The 23,744-nt window shown below is 53.5% G+C and overlaps 1 protein-coding gene across 6 annotated transcripts in view; it reads left to right on the top strand.

Annotated features, from left to right (window-relative positions):
* PRKAG2 (protein kinase AMP-activated non-catalytic subunit gamma 2) overlaps positions 1-23,744 on the top strand; it is a 279,228-nt gene that overhangs the window by 67,083 nt on the left and 188,401 nt on the right. For 5 of the 6 annotated variants that reach the window (XM_065884011.1, XM_065884010.1, XM_065884008.1 and 2 more), the window contains exons 2-3: positions 9,633-9,704; positions 15,382-15,661. In XM_065884011.1, coding sequence (XP_065740083.1) covers positions 9,633-9,704; positions 15,382-15,661 — 352 coding nt within the window. Of the gene's footprint in view, positions 1-9,632; positions 9,705-15,381; positions 15,688-23,744 lie in introns of those variants that run through there. The other variant, XM_065884012.1, reaches the window with a different exon arrangement.

Raw genomic sequence — 23,744 nt, 5'->3', positions numbered from 1 at the left:
AAGCTATATCATTACATATTATATGTCACAATAGGCCATTAACTGATATATGTTATTTATATTATAATTATAGTGTTAAGATAATAAATATTACATATCAAGGGATTTGTTTTAAAGAATTGGCTCGTGTTGGCGGGAGCTGGCAAATCCTGAATCCACAGGGCAGGCCAGCAGGTGGAAACTCAGGCGGGCGTTGATGCTAAGACCTTGAGGCAGAATTTCTTCTTCTTTCAGAAACCTCAGTTTTTGCTCTAAGGCCTTCGGCTGACTGGATGAAGGCCAGCCGCGTCGTGGAGGGTGATCTCCTTTACTTAAACTCTGCTGATTCTAGATGCTGACCTCACCTACAGATACCTTCACAGCAGCATCTAGCTTAGTGCTGATTAAACCGCTGGGTGCTGCGGTCTGGCCAAGTTGACACGTGAAATTAACCATCAGAGGCTCTGTGATGGCGCTGGGTCATCAGAGCCCAAAGCTCTCTCCTCTATAACACCACTCTCCTCCCATCACCTGGCTTGGCCTAAAACACCACCTGTGGAGACTGGGATTGTTCTTCTTTATTTATTCCTCTGTTGATGGACGTTTAGGTTGCTTCCAGGTCTTGGCTATTGTAAATAGTGCTGCTATGAACATAAGGGTGCACGTATCTTTTCAAATTAGAGTTTTCAGATTTCTGCCTTTTGCACGGCCCAGGCTTCTTTCTTGGGAGAAAGTCCTGCCCACCACGGGGCCAAAGCACTTTCCCTCCCGCGGTTGGTCAGTAGGCATCACATGGGCACAAAGACCCAGGGTCGTTGGCCAGGGCAGCGAGGGAGCCCCCAAACAGCTATGTGAATCAATCCCGGGACCACCAGGTGAGGGGAGGTGGGATGGTGGCCGCAGGAGTGAAAAATAGTGGTTTTTTTTCTCTTTTATATCAGGAAGCCTCTCAGAGTGCAGTCAGAAACCATGATGTCTTCTGTGGAAAATAAGTAATTCTGGAACTTCTCCAAGAGTTAAGTTTAGGCTTTTTCCCTAATTTGTCCCCTGTCCCTCCCCTGTTGCCGAGTTCCAGTGATTCTGGGTTCGTTCCTTATTTTTCTGAGAGTCGTTATGTAACATGAGTGTTCTCAAAGGCTCCAAGTGACCATGGCTCTGGTCACTACCCCCAACATTAGTACCAAGAATTGCCCGTTTGGTGGTTTTGAGGGATTGAGCAAAGCCAGTCCATCTGGAGACGCCTCCCTTGAGTATCCCATGTGAGGGCCTCACCAAGGCCTTTGCCACAATTCCAACAGCTCAGGTGCAGAGGAGGTTAGATGGTGCAAGCAACCCCCCATGTTGGTGACAGGGAGTACGGGGGTCAGGGGGACAGGCAGGGCAGGGGCCAGGTACCCTTAGTCTGAGGACACCACTCACGGCTTTCCAGAATCATGCTGACCTGGGATGCACCTGGCACTTGTACTAGCGATCCATGTGCTTAAAACTGAGGGACCTTAGAAATCACCTGAGAAACTAGAGGGTTAGTACTGAAGAAGCAGATTGAGACACATTAAGACAGAAAGCCAGATATGTGTCTGGGTCCCGACCCGCTCAGCTAAGAAGCATCACCAGGGAAGCAAGGGGCACCCCCTCATCCCTCCGTTGGTGGAGCCCACACCATGTCTGGAGACTCTGCCCTGAGCTGGGAGAACAGTGGAGAGTATTTGGTAGTTTGAGAGATGAAGAAAATTATTTTGATGACAAATCCTAGAAGATGAGAAGCGTTTTATTCTCAGCCTAGCAGTGCTCCCTTAAACTGCTCCTGACCCCATCTGCTGTTTAGCCCAACAGATAAGAACAGAGAATGTATGCGCTTACAGGCATCTTCTGAAATTATCTAGTTAAACCCTGTCATCTGACAGATGGAAAACTGGATTCAGACGTGCCCGAGATCTCCCAGATCCCCAGACAGGAAACCATAGAACTGGGCTGGAACCCGGCCTTCCGGCTCTATCTCTGTGAACAGGTCGTGTTCTTACGTGCCCGAGGGGTGCGGGCTTGTCGACGCCCAGACAGCGCCCTGGGTCAGCTGTCTGCACCCAGGTAGCCCCAGATGCCGCTGATGGACACTCCTTGGGCTCAGGTCTGCTCAGCAGGGGAGGAACATGAAACCGTCCTCAAAGTGTTCCCTCCTCGGTAGGAGTCTAACGGCTGGTAATCGCACAGGAATGTTCTGTGGTCACCCTGACGTTTAAAACCCCTGGTTGGCCCTTAGGTGCAGGCCATGGCCCCTGGCATTGGCAGCCTTTCTGTTTGTCCTGTGTGTGCACTTCCACCAGGGTTCTTTCTGGGGTAGCCCAGCTGCATCAACAAAGGAGTTTTGTAAGACAAAGCATCAGAAATGCTGAAAAGGCAGAACTATATCTGACCGATACACACCTACTGTCAAGGCTAAGACGGGAGTAAAAGAGCCCTCATTTCTCAAGAATTCACACATCAGTTGGTTGTAAACAGCATAGAGAAATGTTGGGATAAGCGGCCGGGGAGCAGGTGAGCTATCGGTAAGACCCCAAACCACACAAAATGTGGATGATCGAATTTGGTGGTGGGATGCTTGATACTTGTCTGTCCTTTGCAACATCAGCATGAAATACTTCTTAACAGTTTTCTGTTGAAGTACAGCTGATTTACAATGTTGTATTAGGTGAATTACTTTTCATTAAGAAGTAGACCTTAAAGAGACAGTATCACAGGCTGCCTTGGTAGTGAATCACGGAACTGTACAGACCCTCCTCCATCCGTTCTCTTCCCCTGTGATCTCACTGTGCCACGGAGACTCACTTTGCATAGAAGAACCCTGTATCTTCACAGCCTCCAATACCAAGTTGCTTTTTTCAGTCTTTTTTTTTCAGTTTTTTGGCTGCATTGGGTCTTCGTTGCTGCGCGCGGGCTTTCTCTAGTTGCGGCGAGCGGGGGCTACTCTTCGTTGCAGTGCGCGGGCTTCTCATTGCGGTGGCTGCTCTGCGTGTGGGCACTAGGCACGTGGGCTCAGTAGTTGTGGCTCACGGGCTCTAGAGCGCAGGCTCAGTAGTTGTGATGTACGGGCTTAGTTGCTCCGCGGCATGTGGGATCTTCCCGGACCAGGGCTCGAACCCGTGTCCCCTGTGTTGGCAGGTGGATTCTTAACCACTGTGCCACCAGGGAAGAGTCCCCCGGGTTGTTTTTTGTCACTGGAGCTGAGCCATCCCAAGGCGGTGGGAGGGTTCAATAGAAAGAGCTCTGAGCTGGGAGCGGGTGGACCTGGGTTATAGGGCCTGCTTGCTACTGTCTGGTTGTCTGGCCTTGGGCAAGTGGCTTAACCTCTCTGACCCTCCGTATCTTCATCTATAGACTGGGGTGATACCACTTGCCTCTCCTACTTGTATGGGCTCCTCTGAGGACCAAATGAGGCAACAAATGGAAGTTTTAAGGACATTCTAATGGTGCCTCTCCTACTTGTATGGGCTCTTCTGAGGACCAAATGAGGCAACAAATGGAAGTTTTAAGGACATTCTAATGGCAAATTAATGACAGCTCTGCTGCTGACACCTGACTTTTTTGAGTCAGACTTTTGGCTTTTGCCTGAAATTCTGAAGAGGGGCAGGGATGGGGTATTAAGGTTGGCTGGCATCTTGGGAATTTTCTCAAACCTGGGGCTTTTCTCTTTTGTCCTGTTGCTTTCCTGACAGGTGACTTTTATCAGCCCAAATCCTGAAAATGCACTTTCCCCAGAGACCCTGCTATTTATCTCCGGAGCACGTGGTCAGGGTCTAAAATACAGTGTGTGCGGCTGAGGACAATCCCAGAGGACAAAGCGTCTCTTGGTGCCTCAGTGTGTCCCAGTGAACTGGCCACCCAGCACCAGGGAGGGTCTGAATGCCTGCCAATGGGGAGGGAGAATTCAGGATGGCCAGATGTGGACAAAGCAGTGAGGGAGGCACAAAGCTCTGGTGGGCGTTTAAACCCCGTGAGCAGGGTGAGCTCCCGGTGCCTGGCCTTCGGGAATGTCAGCCGAGCTGAGAGGCCAGGTCCCAGTCATTCTACCTGCTAATAGTCTCGTGGTCACCGCTGCAGTCGGAGATTTTCCCACACCAGCCTCCACGGTGCGCACTGTTTCCTGGTGAGCTCGGGGAGGTGAGAGCCAAGATCAGAATCGTGGAATGTGGGATGGGGGAGCCTTCCAGCAAAGTCCACTACTGGTGCCAAGGGACTTCTCTGTGGGGATGCTTGACCGAGGAAGACGCCTGTGCGGCGCCCTCCTTGTCTCGCTCTGGGCGGGACGAGCATCAGGGGACCAGCCGCAGGCCCGCCCAGGGCTCCAGGCAGCCTGGGATGGGAGCGAGACCCGCGTCCTGGTCTCGGCTCTTTCAAGACCGCCTTGTCCTGAGTCACTTGACCGCCAGGGCCTCCGTCGCTAGAGCCTGATGGTTCCGTGAGGAATCATCGAGTATGTGCAGCAGGGCTTCGGTGTGTAGAAACTGCTCTGCTGAACAAAAGCGAGAGGGTAATGATTATTTGAAACCGCAGAGGAACTTACTCATTAAAATAGGAGCTAAGCGTCCACACCTGGTTCCTCCTCTTCCTTAGGGACCCGCAATCTCGCGGGGTCTGCCCGTTCGCCGCCCCTCCCGCCCATCAGCACAGGCGTGCACCCCCTACACGTGCTGCCGGGGCAGGGGCTGCTTTGTCCAGGAGTTGATTCAGTCACTTCTGCACACCTGCTGCATGTGACACAGAATAGCGAGATGCATGATTTCCCCTCACCCTTGACCGGTTCACAGTCCAGTTAGAGAAATAGACTGATAAATGGTATTAAGATAGCACGATAAGTCCTGTAATAAAGGTAGTCTGAGGTACTGTGGTAGCACAGATAAGAGAAGAATGAATTCTGCCTGAGGGATCGTATTTGAATTGGGCTTTGCATGACAGTAGGAGTTCACCCTGTGAGCCAGGATCTTCGGGCTGGGAGCTGGAGGCAAGTGGGCAGGAGGAAAGGGCTCCAAGCTTCAGAGAGACGGCCAGCTCCGTCCTGCAGGGACCCAAGTGAAGCGAAGTCTGTTCTCCCAGGAAGGGGTTGTACGGTTGGCGAAGGGTGACCTTGAACTGAGGAGCTGAGACAGCATTCCAGGCAACGTGTCCACAGACGCGCAGCTGTGTTTAAAAAGCTATCAAGATCCTGCCTGGGCTCTTGCTGAAAGAAGGAGACGGGGTGCAGAGCACATCAGAAATAAGGCTGCAGAGGTCGGCAGATCCACGGGGCCTGTATTGGAGCCTGCAGGGCCCGGCTGAGAGCTCCTGACTGTGAATCACCCATGGGAAGCTGGTGGCTCCCCGCCTGGGCTGCCGGCTGAATCACCGTGAAGCCTGCACTGCACCGCAGACCAATCGACTCTGTGGTGGGACCCAACTCCCGAGGTGCAACCAGCCTGGGATGCTGAAATAAACCAGCACCAGAGGGGCTGAGTCTGGAATCTGCCTAGGTAAGAGATTGCCAGCAAGTCCCAGTGGTCTAGGTGTGGGAGTCGTTGCCTAGGCTATGGTGGAGGCCCTGGGGCTTTAGGGCAGAGGCCAGCGTAATGGGGCCACGGTTTTAGGAATCACTGTTCTAGCAGAGGTTTGCAGATAGCTTGAAACAGGCTAAGCTGAAAGATTTGGAGAACAATTAGGAAACCCAAAAGAGAGCTGGGCAAAGGAGGATGCAGACCTGGACCCCACAGCAGAGGGGTTGGGAGGGTGGAAGGGGTTAAAAGAAAGATTAGGTACACAGAAAACTACAAAACGTTGCCGAAAGAAATTAAAGAAGACACAAATAAATGGAGAGACCTCCCATGTACATGGATTGGAGACTTAATATTGAGATGGTAATACTACCCAAAGTCATCTACAGATTCAATGCAATCCCTATCAAAATCCCAATGGCATTTTTTTGCAGATATAGAAAAATCCATCCTAAAATTTGTATGAACTCTCAAGGGACCCCAAGTAACCAAAACAATCTTGAAAAAAAAACAAAAAGAACGAAGTTAGAGGTCTCACACTCCCTGAGCTCAAAACTTATTACAGAGTTACAATCATCAAAACAATGTGGTACTGGCATAAAGACAGACATATAGACCAATGAAATAGAACAAAGAGTCCAGAAAGAAACTCTTCCATACGTATATGGCCAAATGATTTTCAGCAAAAGTGCCAAGACCATTCACTGGGAGAAGATAGTCTTTGCAATACTTGGTGCTGGGAAAATTGGATATCCACATGTGGAAGAATAAAGTTGGACCCTTACCTTATTATACAATATACAAAAATTACGGTAGTTCCCCTTATCCACAGGGGATATGCTCCAAAACCCCCAGTGGATGCCTAAAACCGTGGATAGAACTGAACCGTGGATACTATGATTTTTCCTATACATACATACCTAGGATAAAGTTTAATTTATGAAGTAGGTTCAGTAAGAGAATATCCAAATTGCCAGTGTCCCTCCTCTCACACTTTGGGGCCATTATTAAGTAAAATAAGGATCCTGTGAGCATAAACACTGTGGTACCGCAACAGTCGAACAGATAACCAAGACGGCTACTAAGTGACTGGCGAGGGGGTAGCACATGTACTGTGTGGATATACGCTGGAAAAGGGATGACGACTCACGTCCCAGGCGGGACAGAACAGGACAGTGCAAGATTTCATCAAGTTACTCAGAATGGCACGAAATTCAAAAAACAAAATTGTTTATTTCTGGAATTTTGAATTGTTTACTTCTGGAATTTTCTTTTTTTTAATTTTTATTTTATGTTATTATTATTATTTTGGCCACGCTGTGAGGCATGTGGGATCTTAGTTCCCCAACCGGGGAATGAACCCATGCCCCCTGCAGTGGAAGCACAGAGTCTTAACCACTGGACTGCCAGGGAAGTCCCTGGAATTTTCTTTTCTTTTTTTTCCCCCCTTATTTATTTATTTATTTGGCTGCGTCAGATCTTAGTTGCTGCATGCAGGATCTTCACTGAGTTACACGGGGTCTTCTAGCTGTGGCATGTGGACTCTTAGTTGCGGCATGCATGTGGGATTTAATTCCCTGACCAGGGATCGAACCCGGGCCCCCTGCATTGGGAACATGGAGTCTTAACCACTGGACCACCAGGGAATTCCCTGGAATTTTCCATTAAATACTTTTGGACCCTGGTTGACCTCAAGTAACTGAAACGTTGGAAGGCAAAACTGCTGATAAGGCGGGGGGGGGGGGGGAACTTCTGTAACTCAAAATGGATCAAAGACTTAAATATAAGAGCTTAAACTGTAAAACTTAAAGAAAATAGGGGAAAACCTCCATGACATTGGATTTGGCAATGATTTCTTGGGTATGACACCAAACCACAGGCAACAAAGTATTGATAAAAATATCAACAGATAAATTGGACTACATCAAAATTAAAAACTTTTGTGCACCACAGGACACAATCCACACAGTGAAAAGGCAACCTACAGAATGGGAAAAAAATACTTGCAATTCATATATCTGATAAAAGGTTAATATCCAGATTATATAACGAACTCCTACCAGCTCAGCAACAAACAAGCTGGTTAAAAAATAGTCAAAGGGCTTCTTGAATAGACATTTTTCTAGAAAAGATATACAGATAGCCAACAAGCACAAGAAAAGATGCTCAACATTATTAATCATTAGGGAAATGCAAATCAAAACCACGGTGAGATACCGTCTCATACCTATTAGGATGGTCACCATAAAAAATAAAAACTAAAGTAAAACAGAAAATAATAACAAGTATTGGTGAGGATGAAATTGGCACCCTTGTGTACCATTGGTGGGAATGTAAAATGGGGCAGCTGCTACGGAAAAAGTATGGGGGTTCCTCAAAAGTATTAAAAATAAATTACTATGTGATCTAGCAATTCCACATCTGGATATATACCCGAAAGAAATGAAAGCAGGGTCGCAGAGATATTTGTACACCCACTGTATTAGTTTACTAGGGCTGCCATAACAAAGTGTCACAGACTGGGTGGCTTAAACAACAGAAGTTTATTTTCTCACAATTGTAGAGGCTGGAAGTCCAAGGTCAGGGTGTGTCGGCAGGGTGAGTTTCTTCTGAGAAACTCCTTCTTTGGCTTGTAGATGGCCATCTTCTCTCTGTGTCTTCATGTGTCTTCCTTCTGTGTCTCTTTCCTGATCTCCTCTTCTTATAAGGACACTAGTGCTACTGGATTGAAGTCTTATTAGAGAGCCCATCCATATGACCTCATTTTAACGTAATTACCGCTTCAAAGACCCTCTCTATCTGGGAATGCAGGGTTGGCATCGTTGTTGGTTTTTTTTCGGCTGCGCTGCGTGGCTTGTGGGATCTTAGTTCCCCAACCAGGGATTGAACCCGTGCCCTCAGCAGTGAAATACAGTCACATTCTGAGGTAATGGGGGTGGGAACTTCAAACCTATGAGTTTTGAGGGGTACGCAGTTCAATCCATAACACCTGTGTTCATAGCATTATTCACAGCACCCTGTGTCCCTTGATGGATGAACAGGTAAACAAAATGTGGTCTATCCATGCAATGGAACATGTTTCAGCCTTTAAAAGGGAGGAAATTCTGTTACACGCTACAACACGGATGAACCTGAGGGCATTATGCTAAGTGAAATAAGCCCGTCACAGAAAGACAAATGCTGTACGATTCCACTTACACGAGGTCCCTAGAGTTGTCACATTCATAGAGACAGAAAGTAGAATGGGGGCAGGGGGTGCCAGGGGCTGGGGCAGGGGGCTGGGGGGTGGTTGTCAAATGCATATGGGGTTTCAGTTTGCAGAGGGAAGGGCCCTGGAGGTTAGTTGCCCAACAGCGTGAATGGGCTTAACTGCCCTGAACTGTGCCCTTAAAATGGTTAAGATGGTAAACCTTGTGTACATGTATTTTACCACAACAAAAAAGGAAAAAAGAAAAAAACCAAAAGGTTAGGGATGCAGGCAGCTTCTCCCGGTGGAGGACTACCCAGGTGCGGTTCCTGCCCAGGCATGGAGGTGTCCACCGGGCAAGACACAGGAGGAAAGGGGAGCAGGGTGAGGGTGACGTGATGACTTCATTTTAGACACCACGAGTCTTTGGCGAGCTGCTCCCCCCAAGGCCATCTCTCTGGGCCACGATGTCATCAGGCCTTTCCGACCGCTTTGCCCCAGCGGCCATCCCTCCCATGCGGCCCTGCCATCTTTCCAGGAGGACACACTTCCTTGGGCCACATTCACGTCATGAAATGAAGTCCTGAGCGCTGCGGTGGGCTTTGCCCCCACCCTTTTCTGCTTTTCCTCCCTTGCTCTCTTCCTCCTGCCCTGCGGTCCCAGCCTCTTCTTCCTGCTCCTTCCCCTGGGGGGATGGGAAGGGAAGGGCCCTTCCCGTCCCCCCCAGGGGAGGAGGGAGGTGGGTCGGGATCTCCGAGGGGGGCCAGCACGTCTCCACCCCTCCTTTCACCTTGTTGGCCCTCCGCGTCCTCCCTGGGGCTTGACATTCGAGGAAGTCTCAGGGAGGGGGCGGTGATACACACGGAGAGCCAGGAGTGGCCCTGGACGAGGCCAGATGGGCACCTGAGGGTCCAGGTCATTGACCACGTGCTCTCTTTCCGTCCTAGGACCTGAGTTCCTTTGCCATGCCGCTCCTGGATGGAGACCTGGAGAGTTCAGAAAAGCATCCTTCTCGTAAGGTAAGCCACCTTCCTCACAGCTTCTCACGGCTCACCTGAGGTGCCACTGAGGCAGAACTCCCTCAGCGCGAACCCAAGACACATCCACCCGTGCTCTCACCTGTACATCCACCTGTGCTCCCACCTACGTGTCCACCTGTGCTCTGACCTGCGCTCCCACCCGTGCACCTGGCCGCTGCCGAGCTCAGCCTCACACCTGCCAGGCTTCACTCCTTTCTCTTCTCTCCTCTTCCCTCTGGGCTCGTCCGCGGCCACGGGACTCCCCAAAGAGGGCAGAGGTGATGCCGAAGATTGACAGTGAGCTGAGTACCCTGAGCGCCCGAGGAGCTGATTAGCGAAGAGAGGAGGTTGAAAGCATTAGTGAAATCGGGATGTGGAGACCAACTGTCTCCCCCGCAGACAGGAGCCCCTTCTCCCTGCCCGTTCCTCTCCCTGTCGTCCTCTGTCCCCCTTTCCCTTTTCTCTCTTTAACCCACGTTCTCCCCTCTCCCGCTGGTCAGTTTTTCCTCCAGAGGAAGCTGGAGCCGTGAAGGGCAGGCAGCCGAGCATGCCGGGGTGGGTGGGTTGGCCATGGCAAGCAAAGGGAGGTCAAGGTGGCCCGCGGTCAGGGTGAGTGTGCGGCGGACGGCTGGGGCGGCTGGTGGGCCGAGGCTTCGGGAGGGGCTGCCGTGGGCAGTGTCTGAGAGCAGAGACAAGAGCTAGGCTGAATTCTTTGGCCCTGGAGGCTCCACGTCCCTCATCCCACCAGGCTGATGGGAAATGTGAATCTCCATCGTTATTGGGACTTCCTTCCTAGATTGTGCAAGGGTCCTGGGGTCCCATGCAGCACCTACACTTGGGTTTTAAATGAAGGAACTGGACTTCAGGATGGTGGAAAGACTTTCCCACAGTCACAGGGCTGCTTAATAACTGAGCCGGCTTCAGTCTGGGTTTCTTGGCGCTCAGCCCGGTGTGCGTTGCGCTGTGTCTGGATACCCTGAACTGGGACCAGTGGTGCAGGCCATGCAGGGAAGTGTCCTCGGCCGGACAGGTACCTCGCGGAGGCTTTCTGCCCTTTCTGGATCATCTCCGCATCTTTGTACCCTGTGCCTAAGACCCCCATCTCCTTAGGGGACTGAAAATCCTCAGGGACTGCCAAGCTGAATGTGGACTGGACACTTGGCGGCCTCCTCTCCCATCTAGGTACACTCAGAGTTCAGTGGAGGGGCCACAGCTGAGCTCCCCTTTATGGGTGTTCTGGACTCAAGGATGCCAGCCCTGGGACTTCCCTGGCAGTCCAGTGGTTAGGACTCCACGCTTTCACTGCTGAGGGCACGGATTCGATCCCTGGTCAGGGAACTAAGATCCCACAAGCCACGCAGCACAGCCGAAAAAAACCCAACAACGATGCCAACCCTGCGATCCCAAGCATCGGGTGATATGGGAGCTGCCTGGTCTTCCCACCTGTCCCCTCTCCTGGCTCCCCTGTTCCCAGAGGAGGCAGCTCTGTGTTACATAACACATCTCGGTACAAGAGCTTCATGGCCACCTTGACTCTGCACAGCTCTGTGTGCAGCTCCCGGGCCAGCATTGGGAGGTAGGTCAGTGCCATCGACGTCCCTGGGATCATCCAACACCACTGTGGTCACTCTGGGTCAGCCAGCATGGCCTGGTCTGGGGCAGTCTGTGGAATGCCCAGATGCCCACAGGTTTTCCTGTCTGTGTCCCTTGATCCTGGGATGGGGAGCCCGGCTCCTTTGTTCATTTTTCCTGGCAGCTTCCCTTCTGTGTGACCCGGGACAAGATATTCTCTGTGAAGCTGTCTCCCCATCGGCAAACCCGGGCTCGTGGCGGTGCTCACCTTTCCTTATGAGGATTCAATGAGCTTGTCGATGGAGCAGACGTAGAGCAGTGACTGGCCCGGGACACGTGCTCAGGGACAGTCTGGGAACGCAGGCGTGGCCTCAGGACACGCCCCACTTCGGAGCACCGTGAAGGGGTGCACCCACGACCCATTTACCTGAGCCGTCGGGAACGTGGCATCTGGCCAGGCCTTAGACGTGGCTCGGGGCCTCTTGTCCACTGCTGGCCGTGTGCACTGTTCCTCCATTCCCTCTGCCGAGAACGCCAGCCCCTTTCTGTCTGGAGCACACAGGGACTCAGACCGGAGCCACGCACCATTAGCACACTGGCCCCGAGGGCGCTGGCCGTGTCCTGCATCCCAGGCACAGCCTCCACACCTCCCCAGCCTGAGTCGGGCTCCACAGACCCTCACCTCGAGGTTTTGTCCAACTCGGCCCCCCTTTCCTGGCGCCCTTCACCTTTAACCCCTTCGCCCACACCCCTTTCCCTCAGGCTCCCAAGGGATGCCCGGTGCCCAGCTGTCAGTCACCGTCGAGGCCAGCCCTGCGGACCCCTCGCTCACCTTCACACGTGCAACCCTCCTCTTCGCTTTCCTGCATCCTCGGGGCTGAGACCAAGCACCGGGTGGCCTGGCCCTGGCCCCCGCGGCCCTCCCTGCAGTGGCAGACAGAGGTGGGCCTGGAAGCTCTGCTCTTGGAGGCCTGAGAGCCCGCCGCATAGCTCTGCAGAGCCGGCAGGCACTCGGGAGGCTCTGGGCCCTTCGTTCACGTTCACGCCTCGGGAGACGTGCCCTTACGTTTAGCAAGGTGTCAATTTACTGCAGCTTGCTAAGAGGCACGGGCTCTGTCCCCAATGGCTGTGATCATGCTGATACCCACGCCACCCCTCCCAACCTACAGGAAGCAGACCCGGGGGCCCAGCGCCACCGCCCCCTCGCCAGGGTCAGGGCGGGAGACACGGGGGACAAGGCCGGGATGGGCCACAGCCACCACTGTCTGGCCGTGTGGGGAGAGGGCCTGCTTTCTGGAGCCCCCACCTGAAGCCCGATGGCTGAGTGCCTGGCCCTTTTGGCCTGCAATTCTGAGCCCGGAATTGGAATCAGTCCCAGTCGGAGATTCCTAGGGCTCCCCTTGCCCGCCAGGTAAGGTTCAAACCGGCACCCAGGCCCTTCGAGACTGCCATGTGGCTCAACCTGCCCCGGTGACCCGTCCGCGGTGGCCCAAGTGAGTGGCTGTCTGTCTGTCCTCCCGGCTCCAGCTCCTCTCTCCCCGCCGACCCTGGGACACCTCTGCCCATCGGCCCGTCCACAGCCCGTCGGCTTTCAGCGCCTTCCCTGCTTCAGGGCCCCGTGATGGGCAGTGTCTCCCTCTAAAATCTCTCCCCGTCTGGGCCACTCTCAGAGCAGCCCTGTCTTGCCTGCTGTTCTCCAGGGTCTCGCGGGGACCCCATCCTTGCCCACATCTTGTTCCCTGCGTGCAGTGAGCGTCAGCTTTGCTCAGCAATGCCTCCTCTCTAGGCAGAGCTCACCGTGCAGTGTGGAGGGGATGGGGCAGCAGCGGGGGCTGGCCTCCTACTGTGACTCCCTCCCTCTGCCTTCAAGCTTGACCTTGACTCCTCTTGCGTTTCACGTGGCCGTTTCTGCTTTTCTCGGGAGGTGAATGGCGTGAGGGTCAAGGCCGTGGGCCTGAGTTCCCGCCCACCACTTACCAGCTTTGGGGCCTTCCCTCAGCCTCCAGCCAGCGCCCTCTCTGAGCTCCGGGCTCAGCGGCACCCAGAGGGTGATGGTGACAGGCCACTAGAACGTCTGCCCTAAATGACCGTGTCCCCCCCGCCCCCGTGCTGAAGAGCTCTGTGGTTCTCCCTCAAAGGAGGGTCAGGTTCTCACCCCACGTGGAGTCTTTCCGTAAATCAGCCCAGCCTCCCCGACTCTCCACGTCTACCAAGGGTCTCTTTGTAGCGAATTCGTGACGGTGAGGGCTGACCTCCCAGACGTACCTGCTGTGTACCGTCATGTACACGTACCTGCTGTGTACCTGTGTGGCAGGTGCTTCCCTTGTGTATATCCTGTCATCTTGACGACCCTGCAAGTCGGCCTAGTGTCCCCATTGGATACATGAGAACACTGACACGTAGGTCACTTGTCACTGCTGGAAACTGAGCTGGGATTCAGACTCCTGTATCTTTGTCCCGAACCCTGACACGTACCACCCTGCCGTGGGGTCTTCCTCCACCCCTGGGCCTGCTGTCCCTACGCCCCACCCCCACGTCCACAGGCGCACGCCGCCCGCTGCTCCAAAAGCTCTGTGTTCACTACTCTTAGGATGCAGAAAAGCCCCAGAAAGCTTGAGTCCCATAGGCGGGTTGGTAGTGGCTGAACCCAATGCTCTAGAGGCAGAGAATCTAAATGCTATTCACACCAAATGGTTAGCAAAAGAAAACCCTGAACTTCTCCATAAGGAGGAGAGCCTGAGTTATATGGCTCTGGGGAAGCTCGGCCTCTGCCTCAGATTCCCACTCGGCGAGGGGACTGGCACGGGGCCAGCCTCTGCACCCCTCCCCGCCATGGCCACACTGGTCCTTTAACGCAGGGTGGAGGGTCTCAGGGAGAAGGGGGCGCGCGGTTGAGGGTCCCCACAGGGCATCACTTCCTTTAAGGGACTTCAAGCCCAGCTCGGGGGCTCCCTCTAGTGGTGGAGGAGCTCACAGGGGTCCCGGGTCCAGGCAGGCACCCCAGTGGATAGAGGCATGGAGGCTGCCTCTGCCCTGTGCGCAGTGCACCGGTCGTCACCTGCCGTGCGGAGCCCAGGGTCTCCTTGTGCTGCGCGACCCCTGCCAGGCCTCATGCTTTTGCCCCAGAGCCCAGGGGACACGTCGTTTTCTCCTTTTCTGCTGCAGAGCTGGGTGGGCCCCGAGGCCCTTCGGGCTCCTGTGTCGCAGGCTTACCCACGGGACGGCGGCAGGTCACGTATAGAGTCCAATTCCTGTGCGTCAGGTCTGACCGATGCCCCTTCAGACGGCCCTGAGGGGCAGGTACGGCCCCTCATTTCACGCAGGAGGAGACGGAGGCTTAGGGAGTCTACATAACCTCCAGGGTGGCCCAGAGGCGAGCGGGTCAGGCCCAGGCACTCAGATGGGAGTGCCAGCTGCTACACCCACCAGCAGGACACGTTCGAAATCCCCTGAGTCTGTGAGTTGTGTGCCTTGGCTTAAATATGGAGGCCAGTAAGTTTTGAAACCATCACTACAATTTCAAGCCATCGCCGAAGTGAGCCTCAGAGCTTTGCAGCCTTGTTCGCTTTCTTCCCGGCCTCTGCCCGCAACCCCCATTACTCCAGCGCCGAAGCTGCTTGGAGCTGAAAACCTCATCACTTCCCACGCCAGGGTCCCCTCAGGATGGAGCCCTGGGCCCACTGTCTTTCAGATCAGAGAGATCAGATCTGTAGTCAGACTTCGAGCAGGACAGGCACGAGGTCTTGAGGAGTGAAGGCCAGGAGACGGGGCCGCAAATAGGACGAAGGGGGGAGGTGCCGTGTTTCGAGCCTTCTCGGCTGCGTGGCTGTCCTCCCCCGCCTCCAGAAGACCCTTCCAGAGAACTGGGTGGAGGCCAGTGGGCTCCTGGATGCTGCGGCCCGGCCTGTGGGTGGGTCGTCCCGGGGTCCGGTCCTTCCCCTGGGCCGCCTCTGTCTGTGGAAGAGCGGGGGGCTGTTTCTCGGGCCGGGTGTCATGGCAGCAGCTGGATGATGGGGGACAGTGGGAGGGCAGGCACGACAGGGACAGGTCCTCACAGGCTCTGAGTGACCTCACCCGTCCGTCTGTCTGTCTTGTCTGTCTGCAGGTGGACAGCCCCTTCGGCTCAGGCAGCCCCTCCAAAGGCTTCTTCTCCAGAGGCCCCCAGCACCGGCCCTCCAGCCCCGTGTCTGCTCCCGTGAGGCCCAAGACCAGCCCCGGCTCCCCCAAAACCGTGTTCCCGTTCTCCTACCAGGAGTCCCCGCCGCGCTCCCCCCGCCGCATGAGCTTCAGCGGGATCTTCCGTTCCTCGTCCAAAGAATCTTCCCCCAACTCCAACCCGTCTACCTCGCCCGGGGGCATCCGGTTCTTCTCCCGCTCCAGAAAAAGTAAGGCACTGATGGCTATTGTTCAGGTGGGTGCAGGGCTGCCAGGGGGCTGCTCACGGCTGCTTGGCCGCGGTGCCACCTGCAGGGACACCAAAGCTGGCCGGGTGGCTGTCACTGACGGTGCTGAGTATGTGCGTCTGGTCTGTCCCCCAGGAACAAGTTTACCTCCAGCGCAGCGTGTTTCCACCTGTCGCTTTATTCCTGCGCTAATCCACCCAGTATGGCGTGGCTTGTGGGGTTAATGTAAGTACCCCGATACTCACAGTATGGCTGTGAGGACAGCCACGTGGAACGCTAGCCTCCAGCCTTCTCTGGAAATCAGCAGCGGCCCACGCCTGGGGCCAGACGGCCCAGCCCTTTCTTTGATCTGCCCTGTGCGGCCCCCAGTGCTTACGGCTTGGTTGGCATTTGGGGGATTTGAGTGAACCTGTTTCTGGCACATCCTGACTTTCTCTGTCTCAGGCTCTGGGTAGGTGGGGTTGATTTGTTACAGAAACAGGGGAAGCAGATGTGTGTTTCAGAGAGAGTTCTTTAGGCTCATGAGTATTTGTGATCTAAGGATAAAATATTCTCCACTGAGCACCGTTGATCGTATCTAGAAATATACCAGGGAAACCATAAAGTAGATGGAGTTTATTTTCACCTTTCCCGTGTCTTAGTGCATCTCCCTCCTCTTTACGACTCTTTCTGATGACATAGGAAGTTGCTATCGAAGAATGCAATGATTTGGAAAACAAGCTTGCCCTTGGGCATCGCGCCTCCTTTCTCTCCGGGTTGTATTTGCAAGAGGACCTGTAGGCTGGAGCTATTACTCTATCTGCAAGGCCAGCCCAAGTCCAGTTTCAGTCTCCGTGACTTGTAAGGAAAAGGGTGACTTGTAAGGAAAGGGTGGGGAGCTTTCTTCTTTAATTTTTTTCGGTGGTTTGGGGTATCGTTCCTAGCACCCCTAAAGGCATCCCCATGATGCCTGAACTCATGTGTAAGTGTACAAATGTCACAGGACAAGGTGGTCCTCACACAGACAGTACGGGTGACGTGCAGTTAGGAACTTAGATATGAAGCCAGATAGGGAGGTGTGTCCTAGCACTGACATCCCAACACCCTAGAGAGCATCCCCAGTTCCCTGGACAGGGACCCTGAAATTCTCAAATATGCCATCACGCACCACCTCTTAGAGGGGAGGGGATGTCAGACCAGACCTTCGCCAGGTGTCCTGTTTCCCCACAGGTGGCATTGTGCCTGGGTTGCTTACAACAGATCTAGGTTATATGAATTTCCTGGGGCAGCCATTACAAAGCACCCCAAACTGGGTGGCTTAAACAACAGAAATTTATTCTCTCGGTTCCAGAGGTCAGAAACCAAAATCAAGACGTCAGCAGGGCCATGGTCCCTCCGAAGAGTCTAGGGGAGAATCTGTTCCAGGCCTTTCTCTTAGCTCCTAGTGTTGCTGGTGGTCCTGGGTGCTCCTTGGCTTGTGGAAGCAGCACGCCAGTCTCTGCGTCCACCGTCACTGTCACATGGCCCTCTCCCGCCGTGTGTCTGTGTCTGTGTCTTTGTGCTTCTGCGTCTCCTCTTCTTCTAAGGACAACGGTCATTTTGGATTGAGGGCCACGCTACTTCAGGATGACCTCCTCCTAACTAATTACATCTGCAATGACCCTATTTCCAAATAAGTTCGCTTTCTGTGGTTCCTGGAAGGACATGAATTTGGCAGGGTGGGGGGGGGACACAGGTTACATTGAAAAGCCAAGATCTGCAATCCATGTCCCTGGCTGGGGAGGTGCAGGACTTGTGGGTGTAGGGTGGTCATTCTGTTAAGACCAGGGTCGTCTCTTGGTGTTTTTTTGGCTGTGCTGCATGGCATGTGGGATCTTAGTTCCCTGACCAGGGATGGAACCCATGCCCCCTACAGTGGAAGCGCAGAGTCTTAACCACTGGACCAGCAGGGAAGTCCCAGGACCAGGGTCATTCCTGAAGGCAGAAAGGGGCAGTCTGGGAGGTCTGGGGGAGCCAGCAGGTGGGATGCTGGGTCCTGAAGATGGACCAGATGTTCAGCTTCCCGGGAAGCAGGAGTCCGTGCTGCCCTTTTCCGGTCAGTGTTTTTAAAGCCCATTCAGTGTGCTAGAAAGCACCCAGCTGCGAAGGTGTGTCTTGTTAGGTGCTGTGCCGCAAGTGTAGCCTGTTAAGGCTTCTCTGCTGTCTGGCTGGGTAGCCGTAGGCGGGGCTCAAGAAGACCGCGGAGTGACTGGGGCTTCTTGTAAAGACATGCGTTGATTAGGTCAGGGCGGGGGCTCGGCTTCTTCAGAGAAGCTGTCTGGGAGCGGGTGTTCAGACCAGGGTGGGCCTGGATCCAGGACGGTAGCCCGTGCTGTTGTGTTGCCCTTGAATCACCGAGCCCAGGTCCTTGACCTTCCCCGAGGACGTGGGAAACCAACCCTGCCCAGCCCGATGATGAAGCAGGAAGGTCTGAGTCTGTGTCCAGGCGGCGTGTGTGCTCTACTCCACGGGGTTCTCCCCTCAGGTCCTAGCCACCTGATGTTTTCACTGGGCTTGCTGTGAGGCTTGCGCGGAGGGTATACAATCTATCTGCTTTTCCTGCCTGAATCTACGCCCGGGTCAACGTGCCCAGACTACATTGCTCCCGCTGCCCCAGAACTGATTTCACAAGATTGAGCTTGAGAGTAACGGCAGCGACCTGTATGGAGGGTCCGGGTAAGCAGCTGCCTATGAAACCCACTGTGTCCGTTGGAAGGATGTCGTGAAGATGCCACTTGTCACACGAGCCCCCTGGGAGAAATCTCCTGTCTCGGTACCAAGAATAGCTGTACTTCTGAGCAACTCGATTGTTTTAGTCTATGATAGACACTGATCACGTAACGACCCAATTTTCCCTGTCTGCATAGCCTGCTGGAAATCTTAGAACCAAATGTGTATGAGGGGCATTAAGGGATACATTTCTAGCCTGGTTTCTGAATCCATTTTTGGTCCCCATCCTTTTACTTCCCCCCCCTCTTTTTTTTAAAACAAGGAAGACAATTTATTGGAAGGATTTGGGTGTATTTACAGGATTCAAAGAAGAGCTGAACGCTCAGGACTCAGGAAGGGAAGGAACCAGGCTGGTTCTGGGGGGCTCGGCAGCAAGAGTTCATGGAGATCCAGAGATTTCCTAGTCTTCGTGTCTCTCCATTTACCATTCCAGCTTCCTCATTATAGGCTCTCTGATTAGCCCAGTTGGGATCTCTGAACCAGTCGGTTACTGGGGGGCTGGGAGGCAGGATCATGCAGCAAAAGCAAAGTAACCAAGAAGCCACCCAGGAAGTGAGCAGAAGTTCCTGGACAAGAGGCGCAGTTGGCAGCTCTGCAGGCCCCCGTACCACCCTCCTCGTCCACCGCCCAGCATGTGTGCACACACAGCCTCCCACTTTTACGAAGATTCCCTCATTGAACTCGGTCCAGTCACCCTACACACAGTGGTAAGAGTCCTTGCTGCTTCCCCAGCGTCATGTCCAGGCGTCACCACTAAGGATGTCAGCGTGACGGACGGAGTCCCCCATCTTAAAGTAGTGAAATTCCCATTTCTCCTCCAGTGCTGTCTGCACCGTGTCCTTCTATCCGGTGACTTTCAGCCTACACGATGACATAGGATCTAAAGGTGCAGCCAACCCCCCGGGTGACACTCAAGCTTGGTAAACACTGCCTTCCAGTATTAGGGGAAAGAAGGAGGGAAGACAGAAATTCTGAGCACAGTCATTTTCAAAGGGAAATAAAGGAAAAGGAGATAATTCAGTCTTCAGACACTTCAAGAACAAGAGAGGTAATACGGATGGAGGCTACAGTTCCAAATGCTGTGTCTGGTCCCAGGACCACCACGTACCCAGGCTGGCTGGTGTTCTTTGCCCAGGGAGGAAAACCAGCCCTTTGTTCTAGAAGGACCCTACCTCTTGGAGGGGCTGCTTGTATGGAGTGGCTGTAGCCTTCCTCTGGTCTCCGGGCCCAGTGGCGTGTTGATTCAAGACATGTCTTGGGGACTCTGGGGTTTTCGTCACACTCCTCCCAGGCCCGCTGTTAGAAGCAAACCTAATTCCCTTAGGGGATCAGGGTCAGCCACTCCAATCGAAGCAATAACCTTCTATACAGCCTCCTCGTCTAATACAGTGGTCGGCATACTCCAGCCTGGGACAAAATCCAGCCTGAATCCTTTATTAATTTGTGTACATGAATCACTGAGACACAGTCACGCCCTTGTTTCTTTCCCCTGAGGCTGTTTTCACACGTAGCAGCAGACTTGAGCTGTTGAGCTATCCGAGACCACGTGACCCACAAAGTAGAACATGTTTACGCCTTGTCTAGTTCCCAAGAAGTCTTACGTGACCATGTGGCAGTAGAAGCTTCCAGAAAACAGCAAATCTTATCTCCAAAAGATTTTTTACAACTTGATTGAGGATGACTTTGCCTTTGTAGATGAGGAAAGGGAAGTGCACGTCAGTATGTTCTTGAACTGCAAATAATAAGATGAAAGTCTTTTTAAAAGCAAAAACAATCTTGCGTGGTCAGCAAGGCAGGACCTCAAGAAGGACTGAAGTTCACGTTACTAAGCTTTGCTCCCTAATCATTGACAATAATCAGTGTCTGCTATGCACGTTCGAAGTGCATCGGACGTGAGCATTGTTTTTCTCTGCCATATGCATATTCCTTTATTTTACTTACGTGCTTGTAATACTCTACGAATACATTATGTACATCATAAAACACACCAAAAAATTAATTTAAAGGAAGAGATCAAAATAAAGAGAAATTAAAGTTGCCACACTTTTCTTTCCACATCCTGTGGACCATTTTGCACACACTCTGGGTTGCTAACTAATCTGCATCCCAGGTTAATTTGGAGACCAATCTCCTAGGTGTCCGCATGCAGGGTCCACTTCCTGGGCGAGCGGACAGGAAAAGCAAGATTCTCAAAACTAAGAACTGTAGCAAATTTACTTTTTTTGCTTTCTCCGTCTTCTGTTGGCCAATACCTAAAAGCATTTCCACATCGGACAATTCCTTTTAACGCAACATACAGCAAACACACAGAATCGAGGACAGGACCTGTAATGGCACAAAACCCATATACGCCCTCAGACTCTCATGGGACCCAACTGAAAAGGCTCCACGGGTGGAACTGGTCTTAAGCAGGGCGCAAAAGAGGGGAACGGCAAAGAACAGCAGAGAGAGGACAGAAGGAAGTTCCAGATGGGCCAAAAGACCACAGGCTGCAGGGAAGAGCATGCGGGGAGACAGAAAGAAGCTTTCCTGGGCTGAAGTAGAGAGACTGGGCTCTGAGAGCACAGCAGGGACGAGGAGGCCAGTTGATGGTGGGGGGAGGGTATGAGGACAACCTACGTCATCATTTAAAAAGAAACAAAACTTTAGGTTGACCACAGAGACGGCTGACAACCATTATAGGTCTCTGTAAAGGGAGAACGGACCAAAATGAAGCTGGGAGAATATTATTAGGGCTGCTTGTGTAGACAGTGAGAAAGGCCTGTGAGGAAATGCGGCCACCATCCTAGTCCAAGGTGGCTTGGGACGCAGACCAGAGACCAGGACCGCTGGAACGGTTGGCAGAAACAGAGAGGGATGGAAAAAGAATTAATGGGGGCATACGAAGGGTAGGCAAAAAAGCAGGAAATGAAGAGAGAGGACAGAGCCCCAAACCTTGTGCATTCTTGCCACCCGTGGGCTTGTCCAGTGACAGAGGTTATTGATACCGGTAACTCAAGACAAACCGCTCCTTGCCCAGGGCTTGCCAAAGCCTCTTCTTCGGGGCCTTTCTCGGCTTGGGGCTGCTGTGCACCAAGATGCTGGAGTGCAGACAGATGCCGGCGTAGGTCACCGCTTCCCAGGCCCAGTGCCGGTGCTTCTGGAAGGTTGGGATGTTCACAAGGACAATTTTCAGGCACAGGAAATATGATGAAAAAGAAGGCAAGTGACTTCCGGGCCACGGTGTGAGCCCAGGTGCTGGGATCACTCGGGCCGGGTCTGTGGTCCCTCATCTGCCCCAAGTGCCGGCGCAGCGAGAACACGAGCGAGAGGCTGGACGCCAGGAGCAGGAGGAATGGAACTGACCGCATGGTAATTGCGTGAGGTAGAAAAAAAGCGCGAAGAGACGGTCTGTATTCTACCAGCCAGGGTGTCGTTTCCATGGGAACTCTGGGTGGCAACCGTCTGCACAAGAATTGACTTCTCGGTGGCTGACAATGATGTCAGACCAGACAGGATCAGGGAGCCCAGCAGCAGCCCGGGGACTGACCGAGAAACCCTGCACTTAAGCCAGAAGAAGATGGGGTGAGAGAAGGATGCTATCTTCACACGGTAGAAGACAGCAAGCCAGCTGGTCGGCCAGAAAGTGAGAGTGTTGATGAAGCTCCAGCAGATTCTGAAATAAAATTTGGAACCAATTTTCCAAATTGGTTGGTTCTGGAGGGCTATCCCTTGCAGACAGAACCGGGAGGCGGCCAGGCGGGCCACAATCACGTCGCCTGCGCACAGCGTCCAGCGGCATCCAGCATCCCAGCACGATGACTGTGAGGCCGTTCTGCAGCCTGGCAGCCGCCGACTCCAGGAGACAGGTGACCATGCAGGTCCACGTGGGCGAGGGGGGCACCTTCTCCAGGGAGACTTCTACTCCGGGTGCTGGGACACACCCACGGGGAAGCACGGCCTCTCCGGATGAGCTGCTCTGTTGAGAGACCGCAGGCCCAGAGGCTCTCCTTGGATTCATGCAAAAGCGTAGCTACCAGCAAACACCACCATCCCACCACCTCCCCAGTCCCACCCCTGCCGGTCCTCCAGGGTTTGAAAGGAGGATCCTTGTCAGTTCTCTGGGCGCGCAAATCCCTCCCAGCTCAGTGATACCCTGTCTCTGTTTGCATAACCCGTATTTGCCTGCTCTCTATCAGAGCCAGATGTAGGGAAATGGTGACAGAAGAGAGGCTCCAGGGGTGATTGAAAATACCCATACTTGGCCCTTTATTTCTCACCATACTATTTCTTTCCTAACTTTTCCTTAAAAGATGTCCTTAACCTCGTTTCCCTCCTGTAACCACAAACGTTCCCTGGCCCCTCACGTCCCGGCTTAATAGTTTATTCCGTTTCCCGTGCGTACTGTGTTAAGACCCACCTGCCGAGCGGGTGGAGTGGGAAGTCATTTGTGTGCGCAAGTCTTGGAAGCACTAAGAAAAGGCCCCCTGTTACCTCCAGCGGCTGCGCCTGCCGCCCAGACTGGCGGGCTCCGTACTGGAGTTCCAGGAGTCTGCACTTAAAACACAAGTTTCCCTGATGTGTTAACATCGCTCGTTATTTAAATCTGCATAAAAACTCCATGACGTCAGATTTTGACCATTTTCATCAAAGCAGAAACTGAGGCCCAGAGGGGCTAAGTCCCTGAGCAGAGGCCGCACTGCTAAGTGGCAGAAGCAGGATTTGAACTCACGTGGTGGCCGCTTTTACCTACAGTGCCCTACTGTGCGAGGCTTCCTCCAGCTCCGAATACAAGGCATTGCGCATGCTTGCAGGCCAGATAAATGCAGCAAAGCTCAGAAAAAAACCAAAGGAACGAAAGCTCCTTCCCCAGCCAAAGTCGGGGGCTCCTCCAGCAGAGGTTTCCCGCCGACCTTCACACGAGAGGGCGCCCGCACCTCATGCCCGGTTCCTGCTGCGTGCAGCCCTCAAGCTGCTCCTACTTTTCATGGACATCCGCCCACCACCAGGCCTCATCCTTTCCCCCCCGAGAAGGTTAGCATCAGACCCCATGTGGCTCTCGACAGGCCTGTCTGATTCCCCCTTCCATCCTCCCGCCCAGGCCCCTACAAGCCCTGTACCTGGACAAACAAGCACTTGTCCTGCTTGGTGCTTCCAGGGAGTCCGTGCTTTCCCAGTGCCTTCTAGCAGCCACGGACACGGGCGGGAGGGCCTCCCCTGAGCTCAGGGTCCCCGGGACCTTCCTCCCGGCCTCTGCTGGCGCGGGGCCTGCTGTCTCCTGGAATAAATTCAGCACAGGAATGCCTGGGAGCGCTCAGATCATCCTCCAGCCACAGCC

The sequence above is a fragment of the Phocoena phocoena genome, chromosome 9 (assembly GCF_963924675.1).
Source record: "Phocoena phocoena chromosome 9, mPhoPho1.1, whole genome shotgun sequence".
Lineage (NCBI taxonomy): Eukaryota > Metazoa > Chordata > Mammalia > Artiodactyla > Phocoenidae > Phocoena > Phocoena phocoena.
This window is presented reverse-complemented; position numbering and strand designations above follow the sequence as displayed.